At 43.2% G+C, this 16,287-nt stretch overlaps 1 protein-coding gene across 3 annotated transcripts in view; it reads left to right on the plus strand.

Moving 5' to 3' along the window:
• ADAMTSL1 (ADAMTS like 1) overlaps positions 1-16,287 on the plus strand; it is a 555,547-nt gene that overhangs the window by 507,199 nt on the left and 32,061 nt on the right. For all 3 annotated transcript variants that reach the window (XM_077345150.1, XM_077345149.1, XM_077345151.1), the window contains 3 exons: positions 2,242-2,370; positions 8,530-8,709; positions 13,315-13,449. In XM_077345150.1, coding sequence (XP_077201265.1) covers positions 2,242-2,370; positions 8,530-8,709; positions 13,315-13,449 — 444 coding nt within the window. The remainder of the gene's footprint in view (positions 1-2,241; positions 2,371-8,529; positions 8,710-13,314; positions 13,450-16,287) is intronic.

The raw sequence follows: 16,287 nt of genomic DNA on the forward strand, positions 1-16,287 counted from the left end.
TGCCAGTTATGCAAGAGTGTGTTTCAGCTGTCATGACAGTTTATGGTTTTTAATTAGAGGCAATTGAAAATTTGGGAGGTGGGGAGGAAGGAGAGGAACAAAACCAGATTTCCACACTTTTAGCTGGTGCCGCCAACTAAAGCATCTATAATTCTTCCTGCTCCCTGTTAACTTCCACCCATCTTTTTCAAGCCAGTTCTTTTCCTCTTGCTGCCACTGTAGATTTATAGCTGGATTAATTCGGAGGCATTATAGGCTCCTGTCTTGGGCTTGAGCCCATAGCATTGCACGACAACATCTATTTCTCTTTCTACTGGCCCCTGAACAAACCCGCTTATAGGGAAAGAGATGTATCCAGCCAGCCAACATTCAGAATCCTTCCCCACATTAATACTTTCAGAAATAGTCTGGCCCCAGTACAAGGAGATAGTACAACCTTTGGGGAGTCACTTAAGAGCTCGAATTTTTCTAGTTTCCCCCCAGCATCATGTAACATGAATGTGGCTTACTTGTTTATTTAAAAATATATATGTATCCTGCCTTTTTGCACAGTCAGGGCCACCAGGGTGGCTAACAGATGAAAACAGAATATTATAAACATATGTCATACAGCCAATTAAAACCAAAGCTAAGATAAATATTATAAAACACAGTGATTAAAATGTAAGGCAGGAAGGAGGGAACACTAATGGAACAGCAGAGGAAGCAAAAATATCTTCATCCATTAGAAGAAGACAGTGATGGACCTGGACAGTCAAATATCCCTGGGAAGGGAGTTCTGTGGTTCTGATGCCAGGAATGAGAAGATTCTCTCTTGGATTTCCACCTGTCTAATTGGGGGGGGGGGCATCCATAGCAGATCACAGAAGATGGCCACAATAGTCATGTACACTTCTTGGAGAGTAGGCAGTAAAGAGTAGACTGGTTGCAAACAATATAGGGCTTAAAGGTCAATGCCAGTGCCTTGATCATGGCTGGAAATAAAGTGGGAGCTAGTGTAGGTGGACCAAGACTGGAGTGATATGGACCATCTGGGCCACTCCAGTCAGCATTCTGCTGCAACATTTTAGCTTTCCTATTTTAAGTTACTTCTACTGCCCAAAATCCAACTTTTCATTTCTAGGGCCCCAGCTGCCTTGGCTCCCATAGCTGTGAGTAACCATCTTCAGGCCCCCAGACAAGGATTTCCATTGGTGTGCCCCTGCCACCACCCAGCCCTCAAATAATGTGAAAACAAATCTCATTACTTGTCTGGCTCCATGCTGTCTAACCTCCTGTGCAGCTAGACTGCCGTACTGGGTTCAGAAAAGACTCAAGGATATAAAGAAAGCTGTGAGGATGTGCAGAAATCTCAGTGAGAACACAAGACCTCAGGATTTTGACCATAATGAGAAAAATATTCAGAATCAGTCACATTGTTTTTATTGATGCAACTGGTTTCCATTTTGTGCTAGCTGTTCAATACACTCTCCTGTTTAAAGAGACTCTTAAAGCAATATTAACTGAAGAACAGGACTTTAAGGGCAAGAGAGCAGCTTATATATCAACTTAGTTTTCATTTATGGATTGCTAGTATTCTTTTTCTTCTCTTTTCTTTTTAGTACTTGTTCATCCCATTGCATTTAATTCTGGTTTATTATCCTTTTTGTCCTAGTACTGATCTCTTTGCATTTCCCATACATGTATGCTTCTACCTTGCTGGGTCACGTGCTTTTTATTACAAAATAATACCATGTGTGTGCATGCTTACCCATATCCTTACCCAGTAGCTTTGATGCAGTGTACCTAAAAAAGTAGGGGGTCTTGAGGTAAAGTTGCAGAGTTGCTGTGGTTGTGAGAAGTCAGAAAGAACCCTCACCTCTTCTCCCTGCAAAAAGTAAATAATGAAACCTAAAGGCAAAATAGATTAAATTGCACAAAATCAGAGTGAGGGAGACAGGTACTGAAGGAGGGGGAAGCTTTGAAAAGGAACAGGGATATGAGAATCATAAGACCAGCCAAAAGAACAGATTACTTATATCTCTTTAGTGAGATGCTTTTTTGTATGAAAGAAGCTCCTGGAAGTTGTATCTCAGTCAGGGACGATTGGTGATGAATCAGAGGATGAAATGTCATCTGCACCAATTCCTTGAACTATTTAAATTTACAGGGCAACATGCAGTTATGCAATGATGCCTTTATTTGATTAACTGCTTGCCCTTTCTTATCAGCTTGCTAATCTGAGGTGCTTTGTGCTTTCAGGGAAACCACTGATTAAAACTTCGAGAGCCACCCTGATCAACAAGGACTCCCTTACCATCACTGTTGATATTGGAGGCACAGTGAAAACAATTCCCGGAGTAAATGTGACCGTTAGCTGCCAAGTTGCAGGTGAGAAAGGGCATTTGTACTAATTTCCACTGAAAGGGAAATTGGAGGCATTCTACTTGTATCATATTCTCTCTTCTGTTATGCATAAAAGAGGGTTCAGTGTTACAAAATAGGAAGTCAAATAGATTAATTAACATAGCCAGCACTGTAATGTACTATAGACCTTAGGGTGGTACATCATGATTGTCCCCTTTACCTCTTGCTGCCTCACACACACACACACACACACACACACCAAGGTTCATAGCACCCCAGTCATTCTCCAGTTATTTTTAAGCATATCTCAGAGGAGATGATGATGTGAGAGACGAGAGGAGTCATGGAGTGACAACCCTTGAAATGCAGTCTTGATTGGGGAGATATTAGCAGTATTATGAAGCAAGAACACCTGTATGTTGGGTGTTCTAACCAGTGAAAATTGTTTGTATTTAATTTACATTTGTATATAACTGCTGACAACCTCATATTAATTTTGCTAATGTGCAAAACCTCAAACTGATATTGACAGTCACCTAAACAGGATTGTCAGCACCCACTTGCGCATATTTGAAAAATGGGAGGAAATAGCTTATTTTCCACTGTTTTAGTCTGTGGTGTTAGTAAACTCCAACAGCACCTTAAAGACTGGCAACGTTTTCCAGGGTATAAGCTTTTATGAGTTAATGCTCACTTCATTATATGTGACTGAAAAAAGGTGGGTTCTTAAGTGCTAGTGGACGCACACTTTGTTCTCTGTATTCAGATATTCCAAAAAAAATATCATGGATTGTTGGAAATAACATCTGAATGCAAGTTTTCATTGCATGGTATAAGTATATGGCTTATACTACACAGCAGATATAAAGGTGTGCAGTCAAATATCTGTGCTGATTAACCGAATCACAAAGAAAACATGTGTACAATATCAGTTCATCATAAGCCAACAAGAGCGACTGGCAAGTGAGTGAAGGATCCTTAATTTCTTTCAGAAAGGTTTTGTGCTTGAGTTGCACTAAATGGCCAGCTTGCACTCAGAGATAACTTGTCTTGTTTGGTTAAGTAGTAGAAAGATGATTTAAGAGTATGCAACACTTCCATGTGCTGTGCTCCATGAGAATAAATATGTTCTCAATTACGGAAAGAAACAAACCGGCTTGTGGAGGAAAGAAATGGATTTGGAACAGCAGATCACTTAACTAATGCAGAAGTTCAGATGGGCTGAACACTGAATATTCCCAGCAAGGAGAGCAGAGAACAAGCCACCAGGAGTCGTTACCAAAAATAGGGCCTGTCTCCTGAATTAGGAGGGGGAACTAGCAGTCCTGGGAGACAGGAAGCAATGCGAGAGGTGGCAACAAGCAGGGATCTCCACCAGTGTTTACAGAGAGAATTCTCAGGCAAAAATATCAGGCAGAGGCAAATCTTAAGAATTTAAAAACAAGTCTTATTGAAAAATAAAACAAATCCCTAAAGTCATGCACACTATCAAACTACCTCAAACAGACAGGAAATTTAAAAAGAAGTGATTAGATGCAATAGAGGGTGAGATCGGGTTGGAGAAGAGGATATTTACCATCCAACATGGAAAGAAGTCCAGAGGGTCAGCAGCCCACCTGCTAACTGGATCTTGTGGATTAAGACCAGAGCACGAAGACAGAAATGATGGGTTTCGGATCTACCTTTGTAGCATATTTGTATCTGGAGGGCATGGGACAGGGCAGAAAGCCCTCATACGATGGATGACAGGGTTAAGAAAAGACCGTCAAAAGACCCAGGAGTGTGTTAAAGGGCAAACCAGACTCTGACAATGGAATTATGCCGGGCTTATTGGAAAGACCTCCAGAATCCAAAATGGTCTGGGTGGTCTGGAGGAGTTTGGCAGATTTGCATAGGAACTGCCAGAGGCGTCAGGTTCTTTATATGTCAGTAGACTCTCGATGCACCAGTGATTGTGAGACAGAAAGGCTTTCAGCATCAGGCAGGAGCACAGTGGTATTGCTAAGGCAAGCCCTAGGTGTCATCCTTGGGTGGGGGAAGAGATTATATTCACCCTTCCCTTTTGTGCAGATAATTGCAGCATACCTGTGACAGACAGAAAATATCTTTGTATTCTCCTGCTGGCACAGTGGGCATGTATCAGAGTCATAGAGGAGTAGACATGCAAGGAGTTGATAGCCCTGCCCAGTCCAACTACCCATCTAAAAAAAATAGATTTATAGTTGGCACTTGGAGCCAATTCATTCAAAGGTGGGACCAATGCTTATCAGTAGAGCATCTGCTTTGCATACATAAAATCCCAGGTTCAATTGCTGGCAAGTTCATTTGAAAGTTCAAGTTGAAGGTGATAGGAAAGACCTTTACATAAGAAGAGTTAGCTCTTATATGTCACTTTTCTCTACCTGAAGGAGTCTCAGAGTGGCCTACAGTTGCCTTCCCTTTCCTCTCCCCACAACCGACACCCTGTGAGGTAGGTGAGGCTGAGAAAGCCCTGATTTCACTGCTCAGTCAGAACAGCTTAATTAGTGCCGTGGCGAGCCCAAGGTCACCCAGCTGGCTGCATGTGGGGGAGTGCAGAATCAAACCCAGCTCACCAGATCAGAAATCTGCGCTCCTAATCACCACACCAAACATCCTGGAGGGCCACTGTTTGGTCAGAGAAAACAATACTGACCTTGATAGACCAGTGTTCTGATTCAGTATAAGGAAGCCTCATATGGGCTTGTACAGTATTTTCAGTGGCACAATTAACACCAGTGTGGAACAGTGGAGAAGAGAGCTCCTAGCTTCCTCTTCCATGAGTGAGTATCCTTTCCTTCATTGTTTTTGCTTTGTATGGAATTCTCCATTCCCAGGCTCTTGTCTCTGTATTGCGTCTTCCATCACATTCTCCAGTCCCTTGGTGGAGCATGTGGTAGGCATAGGTGTTGTTCTTTGCTCTGTCTTAAAATGTTATCAGGTGCCCGTGACACTGTTCTGCTGACATGAGGGTGGTCCTATTGGCATACATAACAAAACAGTCAGATGGGTTAATTACTATTCCCTCTGGGTCTGACAAAAGGAAATTACGGTATTGCTCTTGCAAGCAGTGAAGCACTTACAGCTTAAACAATATAAGCCTCCTTCCTTCTGGGTAATCATATTGATTCCCCAGAAAAAGGGAATCTCTGTGACATTTTGCAAGCCCCTGCAGGACCACCTGCTGTGTCACACTATAATATGAAGAGAAAATTAGATGTGTTCAGTGTGCAGTTGGTATTTTTCTCTCCAGTGGATACAGGTTGTTCTGGAGAAACAAATTGGAAATACTAGCTGGTAATTACTTTCAGAGAAGAAGAACAGTTGGGATTTTATTTTTATTCCTTTGTGTTTGTCGTCTTGTCCTCTTCAGCTTTGGGGGAATCCCCTGTGGCCCCTTAAGCAGCCACCACCCTGCTCAGCAGCTAGAGTCAAATGGTCCACATCTAGAATAAGGGAGGGGGATTCAATGATCCATGGTGACCTTTACACAAGACCAAATTTCTCATGACACTCCATGGATCACTGCAAAAAAAAAAAAAGTGAAATAGTTCCAGGGTTGTCAAAATGCTACCCTAAGAATGTGCTGTATTCCCTGTGCTGACTGAGGGCAATTGTTTGTTTTAAAAAAAAAAGAAATTCTGTGCCCCTGGTAGTTAAACTGTGCTGGACAATGCTGCACCAAGTCGTAAAACAGACTGCAGTACTCCAGATTGTAGTCAGTACGAGTCATATTGTGAATGCTCCCCATTTAAAAAAATAAAACAATCATCTCTGCCAATAAATGTTTGATACTTCAGGAGAAAAAAAAACATTCTGTGTAAGGTTTTCCACTAATGAGGAGTTATTAAGGTAGGGGAAACTACATTTTAGGGCAGTTTGGAGAGGTATAGTCCATTCTTCCACCTCAGTGCTCTGCCGCATCAATCTGCTGCATGTGCAGACCAGGCCTAGAGAGTGGCAGAGATGCCCAGTAAGGAGCAGACTCCACCAAAGTTTCTATTTCAGTTCCTTCAGGAGCGGTGGGGTTTTGCCGGTCTCCCTGTTCACGTGTAAGAGCATCAGTGGGCCAAGGCTGCTGGCCACTTTTCCTTCAACTTTTTCTGAATTCAAAATTCCCAAAATAACACTTCAATGTGTAGGATTCAGCTTGGCTTCTGACCCCAGGAACTATTTGCGTGGGAGACTGGGGAAGGGGGGCTGGAGATCCCCTGGCATTACAACTGATCTCCAGCCAACAAATATCAATTCCTCTGGGGGAAATGGCTGCTTTGGGGAATAGGCTTTGTGACACTCCCGGATGAAGACCCTCCCCAGCCTCTGCCCCCAGGCTCCAAGAATTTCACCCCCTGGATTTGGCAGTCCTAGGAAGGAGCAATCGGGAATGGAATGAAGACATACAAGTGGGGTAGAACAGTGGCTGGGAAATGTACTTGAGGAATCCATTCCACCTATTGATTATTGTGAAATGTTGAAAAAATGACTTCCACAGGTGCCTTCTGAGTGAAAGCTTAGAGCAAGAAGTCGGCAGGCCTTAGGAGAAGGGTGGTCTGGTTCCAGCTGGGGAGCTGGCCTTCAAATATCCTTTTTATCAGTGCTGTCTTTCAGATGTGCCAGAGAAATGGCAGCATGATATCTTTCCATGATGGTTACCGAGACTTCTCTCCGCTATTCCCTTTCGGTTCTTCGGCTTCCTCCTGGTGCTGCCTGTTCCTGCGTATCTCATACCCCTTTTCTGCAGGCGACAGATGCCTGATAAATAAGAGCTGGAGTTAGGATTGAAGAAATGCTCTTGCTCCCTCTACTGATGACAGTGTGGAATAGCAGTGTTTCTCACATCTGCACCTGTTAAATTGCTGTTTGAAGTTCTTGCCAGCTCACTCTGATCTCTGTTTCATTACCCATTTTGTTGGAATAAATCTCACATGAGAAGGATACAGGAAGGCCTAGTGGCTGCTAGCTGCCATGTACCCTCCTCGTCTTTCTTCTTCTTTTCCCTGGCAATTTGCTCCATGCAGGTGGAACATTTGGTTTTGATTCTTTGGTGTTTACCTTAGAGTTAAAAAAAAAAAAGAAGAACAAGAAAAACTCTTTTGTACAGGTGATCAAAGTCAGGAAAGTACTGAAATCTTTGGATGTATACTGTATCAAATGCAGCTGTGGGGATTGCACCAGCAGCCCTTCGGATCAAATCACGAAGCCTTTCGTTTTACTCAAACAAAATCCCCTTTGTTGTTTGTGGAACCTTAGGTCAGAATCATGATTTTAGGGTTTGATTTCACATGAGCTGGTTGTAGCCAGCTGCAGTGAAGAAATGTGAACATAATGGGGTGGTGTGGTTTATATTAATCATCCCAAAACTGCACAGCTGTTGGTTTTGAGAAGTGCCTGTTTCCAAAGAGAATGTTCCTATGGCAGGATTGCAGTGGACTGAATCCTTTCTGGACTTGTCCTGAGCCCCGTCTGAGCTTGCAGAAGATGAAATGCCCATGATGGTATCTTCCTAGTAAAATGTTGCATCTTCCTATTAAAACTTTACATGTTATTGATAAAGTGGCTAAATGTTAATTAAATTAACTTTTAAAAGGGTGCCATATGGAGGATGGAGCAAAATTGTTCTCTCTTGCCCCAGAGGAACAGACAAGAACGAATGGGTTCAAAAGAAATTCCATCTAAACATCCGGAAGAAGTTCCTGAGAGTTAGAGCGGTTTCTCAGTAGAACAGGCTTACTCAGGAGGTGGTGGGTTCTCCATCTTTGGAAATTTTTAAACAGAGGCTAGATAGCCATCTGACGGAGAGGCTGATTCTGTGAAGGCAAAGGGGTGGCAGGTTATAGTAGATGAGCAATTGGAATGTGAGTGTCCTGCATAGTGCAGGGGGGTGGACTAGATGACCCATGAGATCCCTTCCAACTCTATGATTCTATGAGATGCCACTGGAAAATTCAAGCGTGTCTTAATGTGTTTGCTTGAAGTGTGCTGTAATCCAAGTTAACTATAAATTTTCTGAGCCTATAAACCGGTTTGGCTTGTTTTTGACAAAACAAAACACCCAGAAACTTGTGGTCAAGGGCTACTTCAGTATTTCTTCACAGCACCTGTACAGGGAGAAGACAATGCTTGCTTGCTTTCTCTGATCCATTTTTCCATGTATTGTCTTACCAGGTGTGCCTGAAGCAGAGCTCACTTGGTTCAAGAATAAGGTCAAGCTTGCTCCTCACCATCATCTGCATGACGGGTCATTGCTGATTGCAAATGTCTCTTTCTCCGATCAAGGGCTGTACTCTTGCAGGGCAGCCAACATCCGGGGTGAGATTACCGAAAACACACAGCTACAGGTGCTGGGTAAGCTAAAAATTTCCATTACACTCTAGAGGGATGGGTGGTAACTCTTGTTCGCTTGTTTCAGTTGTAATTTTTTCCTTATTTTTATAAACATGTAGATAGATGAACAACCTAATATGACTTTAAAAATATCCATAGAAACAAAGGAAGGTCACTACATCACATGCCACTTTTTAAAGTGCAAAGTGGAACAGTGAATACATTTAAATCTAAATTTAACTTTTGCTGCCAATGAACCTTGAAAGGTTGTCATGTTGTCAAAAAAAACAAGGTTCTTGTTGTCTGCCATCTTTCAAATGTACAATTGAACTTAATCGCAACAATTGAACTTAATCGCAACAATTTGCCAGAATTTATTAAACCAAGTTTTTATGTTCAGGTTGATCCCCAGTTTGCATTTTTTTGCAAAGTTTTTTTACTTTGCAGATTTTACTTTCGGATTCTTTGGAAGCTGAAGTTTTACCTTGTGATTAATGCCTGCAGTGACTTTCCCCCAGTTTTCCTAAGTGCTGGACATGGCCACACCATGCATTAGTAGTTTTGAGACTCAGGCTACACTTGGGTGCTTAAATGCCAACAATTGAGAGACCTGCTAAGGCAGAAGAGCCAGCTTGGTATAGTGGTTAGGAGCGCGGATTTCTAATCTGGTGAGCCAGGTTTGATTCCCTGCTCCCCCACCTGCAGCCAGCTAGCTGACCTTGGGCTCACCGCAGAACTGATAAAACTGTTCTGACTGAGCAGTCCGATCAGAGCTCTCTCAGCCTCATCTTCCCGGGAAGAGGAAGGGAAGGAGATTGTAAGCTGCTTTCAGACTCCTTCGGGTAGAGAAAAATCTGCATATAAGAACTCTTCTTCAGAAAAGCAGATCTCATGGCTTCTTGCCTTCCTGCATATTGTTCCCGTCTCACCACATATCGCTCCTTCCTGAATATTTCTTACCACATATTGCTATTTCTTAGCGATGTTGTTCTTTTCTGGTAATATACTAGGTATACAAATTGAGTGACTGTGACAACAAATATATGAATAGCCTATGTCCTCGAGATGGAAGCCAATACACAAATCCCTTTGTTTTAAGAAAGACAAGGGGGTGACTTTGACTTGGGTTTATAATGTGGCTGCCACTATTTTCAAGTGTCACGGAATGCCCTTTTCTAATTTAATATTGAATATGCCTTTTTGACTGTTCTGAAATGGCGTCCCTGCACTAACTTTCACAAAGCTGCAGCCTCTGCGTTTGAGAATTTTACACCAGTTTTTCGTAATGGCTAAAGACAGGAGTTAAGCCCTTCCCCCAAGCCGCTTTCTCAAATGAAGGCAATTTCCTCCTTTCTCTGTCACACTCCAATCTCAGAGCAGTGAGGTCTGTGGTAAATCACAAAAGTGACACTGACCAATTTCACACCTCACTGACAGATGCATAAGCCTATTCACCTTTATTTGAAAGGTGTGGGGGGGGAAATCCTAGAAACTCAGTTCATCGAAGGGTGACGTTTACTTTGTCTTGGGTTTCACGATAGCAGGCAGTGTGAGTCTAGCTGGGTGATTTGGAAAGACATTGTTAAACCAAAGCATGGGTAGAAATGTGTTCCTTGGGCTGATTTATGGCACTTGCTGATGGATTTTCCTCCCTAATAACACATTTGTGCCATTTCACTCCCTGCTGCCTGAGAGATGAAAGACAGGTTGGGTTGAACAAATGCTACTGTAGATTTGCTAATGAAGTGTGCACGTTCCGGAGGTCTATGTATATTACTTTGCCTCCCAAATCATATGTTAAGTGCCCGTGGCAGAGCTCATTTTTCAAGGCCTGATACCTTGCTGATTCTTAATCTCTGCTGACTCAAGCTTCCAGGGCAAAACAGGTTGACCCCCCTCAGGAATGCCCCCTTCAGTCTCCCTCTGTGTGGGATCATGCCTTTCCACACTTGTCTCAGGGGTTAGTGACCATTGATTACTGCACACTGAATGACCAGAGTGGGTGTATATGAACACTGCCTCAGATGAAAAACATCATGTTGTGATTGATGTTAGTCAGAATGGCATTTCTGTCATGTTTTATCTGTAGTGGTACATTTACGTTTGCAGATCATTCCACTTGGGCATCATTGACTGACGGACTAGCCTGTGAACAAATTCTTCATCTGATCTGATGTCAGTGTAGTCATAAAGAGCTTCACCATTCTTAGCACATTGATGTCCATGGATTTAGAACTGAACTTTATTTAGGATTGAACTTTGGTTCTCTGAACAGCTCGGAGGTTACAAGTTTCTGAATTGGTTACATCTCCAGAAATCTCTGTAGTCAATTGAAACATTCCCAGTGCTGTCAGTATTTCTTAGTGATTATCACACTAGAGCCCTGACCTGGATAGCCAAGAGAAGCCCAATCCTGCCACATCTTGGAAGCTAAGCAGGGCTAGCTCTGGCTTGTATTTGGATGGGAGACCCCCGAGGACGTGGGTGGTAGTTGCTCCAATGAACACTAGGGGTCATGGCAAGGGGCAGGCAATGGCAAACCACCTCCTAACATCACTTGCTTGGTTGCCAGACAATCCTCAGATCTCCTGGCTACACTACACACAAGCCATGTGATAAATGAATTAATGAATCAATCAATTAATTAATCACACTGGAAAGGCTGATCTTACCATCTTGAATCATCCTAACCGTTGTTGTTGTTGTTGTTAGGTGCAAAGTCATGTCCGACCCATCCCGACCCCATGGACAATGATCCTCCAGGCTTTCCTAACCATTAGTGGCTCCTAATATTTTCTAAAGAGCCACTCTGGGCGGAACGCTGTCCAGGACACGTCCAGTGTCCGTCCTGTGCAAAGCTGGCCACACCCGGATTGGGCTGGCCCTTGCAGAGCCTGCCTCCAGAAGCCAGCTGCAAGGCGCTCATGCAGCCTCATGTCCAGATGCTGCCTGGCCGCCAAGGAGGACACTCCCATGGCGCCCTGCCTCAGCCACCAATCAACCCAGCCGCCAGCACACGCAGCAGGCTGAAGGGCTGCAGGGCCATTGGCCCAGCCACCAATGTCACCAGCAGCCCGCCCCGCCACACACCAGTACTGGCCGCTCGGGCACAGCACAGAACAGCAACTATCTCTGAGGCCATTGGCCCTGCAGCCAGCAGGAGCACCAGATAAGGTGGTGACGCCGTCATGGGGAGCCTGCGGCTAACGCCCATTGCATTCCTGGACACAGTGGGCTGTCAGTCTAGTGTTTTAATAAATCAATAAATGATTTAATAAACGGCTTACAATCTGGGATCTGAATCACCTTGTCTTTTATATAGATGTTTTGTTATGATTATACCAATAAAGGTATTTAAATTTTGTATTTTTTTAATTTAATAAATGAATAAAAATAAATTAGCTCAGCATGCTGCCTGTTGAAAAGGGGATTCACATACCTGAAAATAATGTTGATATCCAGCCCCTTGTATTATTTCCCAGCATCTGGTAGTTAGAGATATATTGTCACTGGATATGAAGACTGTGGCTCTGGTTAGTGCCTACTAATGAATATTTCTATGTTGTTATTATTATTTGAGCCTTAAAAAAAAAGCTTTGCAACTATGAACATGCCAAATGTTGTTGATTTTCATAGATCTATGAGGTGCCATAGCCTAACTGGTAGTTATAATTTTTCCCCATATTGACGTACAACACTGATTCAGTCAACATCCTCCAGTCCTCCAAACCATGGCTTGCTGGATCCAGAACATGTCACAGACTTGCATGCTTCCTGTTCCCATCCTCATGCACTCAGATCCCTCCCCTGATGCCCTGGTTCAGGCAAGCCATAATTTACAGCCATATTGGCAAGCCGTAGTTTCCAGTATCTGGTTTGGAGGGAAATGCTAATCACAGGTGGACACTTTATTTTATTTATTCATTTGATTTGTATACCATCCCTCACTACAAGTACTCTTTTCTCTCTTAACGCCAAGAGTCAGGTTAGGAATCTGAGTGTGCGAGAGAGGAGGAGGAAGAGGGAACATATGAGTTCAAGTCAAGACCCAACATCAAGCTGCTGTTTGACCATTTGATCCATCCTTTGCTTTCCCACCACTGAGGCCCCAAGTGGCTTACCCCCCAGATGGGATTGAAGCCAATAAAGAGATAACAAGAATGCTCAACACAAACTTGTGGGCTGGTCTTAGACCTCCTGGACAGCCGACTCATAATCCTGTCCACGAGCCACAGCTAAGAACTGAAGGGATCATGCCCCTGGCCTCATGAACAAGTAGTTAAACTCAGTTTGAATGTTATGTAGCTAACGAAAATGTTCCCCAGCATCCCATCCCTATTAGCAAGGATCCAACTTGGTTTTAATGCAAGAATTAAAAATGCCCCATACAGTGAATCCATTTCCTTTTTAGTCATAGGGATAATGTTGTTGTTGTTTCTTTTGGGGGGGGCATTACCATTTTTCCGCTGCCTCTAAAGGCCAGCTAAATGAGAATATATTACTCTGAGAAACTTTTGTTCTAGGGAGAAAACTTATAAAGGCAATGCTATTAAATAACATCAGGATTTAACCCTGTCAGTTGAAAGACTTTCTTATTGTATCTTAGCCTTTTTGATGTGTTCCCAGACCCACCACAATTGCCTCATCGATTAGAAGACATGGCAGCCACATTGTCCCTCGCAGGGCCTGGCGTTCCTTCTGTGATGACATCTCCATCAGGAACCAGAAAAGTGCTCAGCCCTGGGAGTTCTGTCCTCATAGGTATGTCCATGTTTCTAAATTGGAATGATTTATACATGCTTATTGCTCAGGAGATCCAGAACTTGACCCTTTTGGCTAGAATAAGGCATTTTGTGTTAATTATGTGTTACAATTTATGTTTGTGACTCTGTAGACAGCACAGAGATGGCAGCAGAAAGAGCCAACAAACTGCTTTTTAATAGACTAACCTGATTTTTGTGAGATTTGAGTCCAGTAGCATCTTAGTAAGCCACAAGATTTTGGGAGCATGTGTTTTACTGTGACATCTGAATAATGGAAATAGTTTCAATGGAGTCTGGTTAACCAAACCACACTTCCTGACTTTCTAGATTAAATGTTTATATCCAGCAATTTGTTCAGGAACCCTGGACTAAAGAACACATCTTTTTAACCTTGATTTTAGTATGGTTATCCATGGCCCTGAACCAGTCATGATACCCTATTTCTCTGTTTAGATTTCTAAAATTCTTCTCAGGTTCAAGTTACATGGCTTTACTTTAGGTAACTAAACGTCTTCAGTGAAGTGAATGTCTGTCCTCTCCGCTTCCATGTGTTTCTTTTAGCATCACAATTATAACATCAAAATTCAATGTTTATGATAGATCCGCAGTGACATTTCCATTCCCCCACAATATCCAGGAGCGGATATAACTGGCTACATTTGAGGAAACCACCCTGAGAACTCCAGTATTAGGTGTAGATGTTCTGCCCGAATTAATTTTCTGCCCCGTACCTACAATGCTGATGTAGCAAAGAAGTCTGTTGCTGATTGGTCAGGGCATCAATTCAAAGATTGCTTGGTTCCCGGTTGCCATTCCCTCACAACATTGAAGAGGGAAAATTTAAACCGCTAAATATCAAAATGTAAATTGAATAACATGTAGATGACTTCCTGTAATTCAGAGTCACCGAGGATAAAAAGCCCAGTGCAGATTCACTCCTGGAAATCTCCTGGAATTGGAGGTCATCTGCAGACTCAAGAGATCAGCTCCTCAGTGAAAAATGGCTGTTTTGGAGGGGGGGACTCCAGGCACCTAGAGATTAAAGGGCTTGTTTGGGGGGGGGACTCTTTGGCGCTGTGCAAAGAGGTTGCAGGATGCCAATCTCCAGTTGGGACCTGGGGATTTGTTGGAATTGCAAGTCATTCCCAAGTCCCTCTGGAGAAAAGAATTACTTGGTGTGTGTGTGGGGGTGGACTCTTGGGCTTTGGATCTCATGGAGGTGCAGGGATGCCAGGCTCCAGGTAAGAAACAAAGAGAAATGCTGGGGGGCAGTAATTGCTAATAACAATAAACATTAAATAATTAATACACCTATCATGGTTTTCTCCTTCAATGAAAATATTTAATTGATAGTAAAATTTGCTTGAAGAATTGAAAAGCTTTCAGTCTGTATGTTCTTCAGTTCAGTTCAATATCAAAGTAAATCAAAAATAGTTGTATGTTACAATCAATGAAAACATTGGTTGGCAAAGAACTTACAGTGGGTTTCTCAATTATTGCCTCTAAGTCAGCTTTTCTCAACTTTTTTACCATTGAGAACCCCCTGAAATATTCTTCAGGCTCCAAGACGCCCCAGAAGTGCACTCCAGGTCCCAGCTGGAGGCTAGCAGCCCTGCCACTGTTTAGGGATGCCAGTCTCCAGGTGGCCCTTGGGGATCCCCTGGAATAACAACTCCTCTCCAGACTGCAAAGTTCACTTCCCCTGGAGGAAAAGGCTGCTTGGGTGGGGAGGTCTCTGTGGCACTGTCCCCCAGGGAGGATCAAGGATGCCAGCCTCCAGGTGGGACTTGGGGATCCCCTGGAATGACAACTCCTCTCCAGACTGCAAAGATCACTTCCCCTAGAGGGAAAAGCTGTTTGGGGCAGGGACGGAGGGCGGTGTAACACTCCTCTCTGCACACAGAGAGAAAGAACACAGAAGACAAAAGTATTCCTCCGTTCTCAAATTGCAAACCTTATTAACCACACAGTCACCTCTCCATGTAGAAAATACCTGAGTCTCTCCCTCCTTGGATTGCTGTGAGAAGCCACTGGCCAGAAGGTCCAAATTTAAAGGAAAAGAATCCCTAACAGTCAATGAGCAAGTCAAAAAAGACCTTCACCATCCTCCTGCAACAGCTTCTTCTCTCTGTGTTCTAGCTACATCTCTTTTAGATAGTGGCCATTTGTACAGCTTGGTGTAGTGGTTAAAAGCAGCAACTTCTAATGTGGCAAGCTGGATTTGATTCCCTGCTCCTCCACATGATCTTGGGTCAGCTGGGTAATCATGGGCTAGTCACAGTCCTGTTAGAAACTGTTCTTACAGAGAAGTTTCTCTCAGAGCTGTCACCTACCTCACAGGGTGTCTTTTGCAGGGAGAGTAAGGGAAAGCTATTATAAGACACTCTTGAGACTGCTTTGGACAGAATAGCAGGATATAAAAATCAATTCTACTTCTGGTAAGGTACTACTGGGAAGCAGTGTCTCCCCCCTCTATATGTCCCTATGGCCTCATGGTGCTTCTGTGCCCTGTCTACAGTTTCTGCATCTTTCATGCCATTGGTCTCAAATTTACTTTGTCTCAAATTTACTCAAATTTACTTTGTTTCTGCATCTTTCATGCCATTGGTCTCAAATTTACTTTTAATGCTTACTCATGTGTCATATAGATTTCCATATAGATACTTTTGAACCTGTCCATAGAGTTTTCCTTCTCATGAAGTGGCCAGAGTATTTGAGTTTCATCTTCAGGATCTGGACTTCTAAGGAGCAGTCCAGGCTGATCTCCTCTAGAGCTGACCGGTTTGTTCGCCTTGCAGTCCAAGGGACTCGCAAGAGTCTTCTCCAGCACCAGAGT

Source organism: Paroedura picta, chromosome 7 (genome assembly GCF_049243985.1).
Source record: "Paroedura picta isolate Pp20150507F chromosome 7, Ppicta_v3.0, whole genome shotgun sequence".
NCBI classification, from domain to species: domain Eukaryota; kingdom Metazoa; phylum Chordata; class Lepidosauria; order Squamata; family Gekkonidae; genus Paroedura; species Paroedura picta.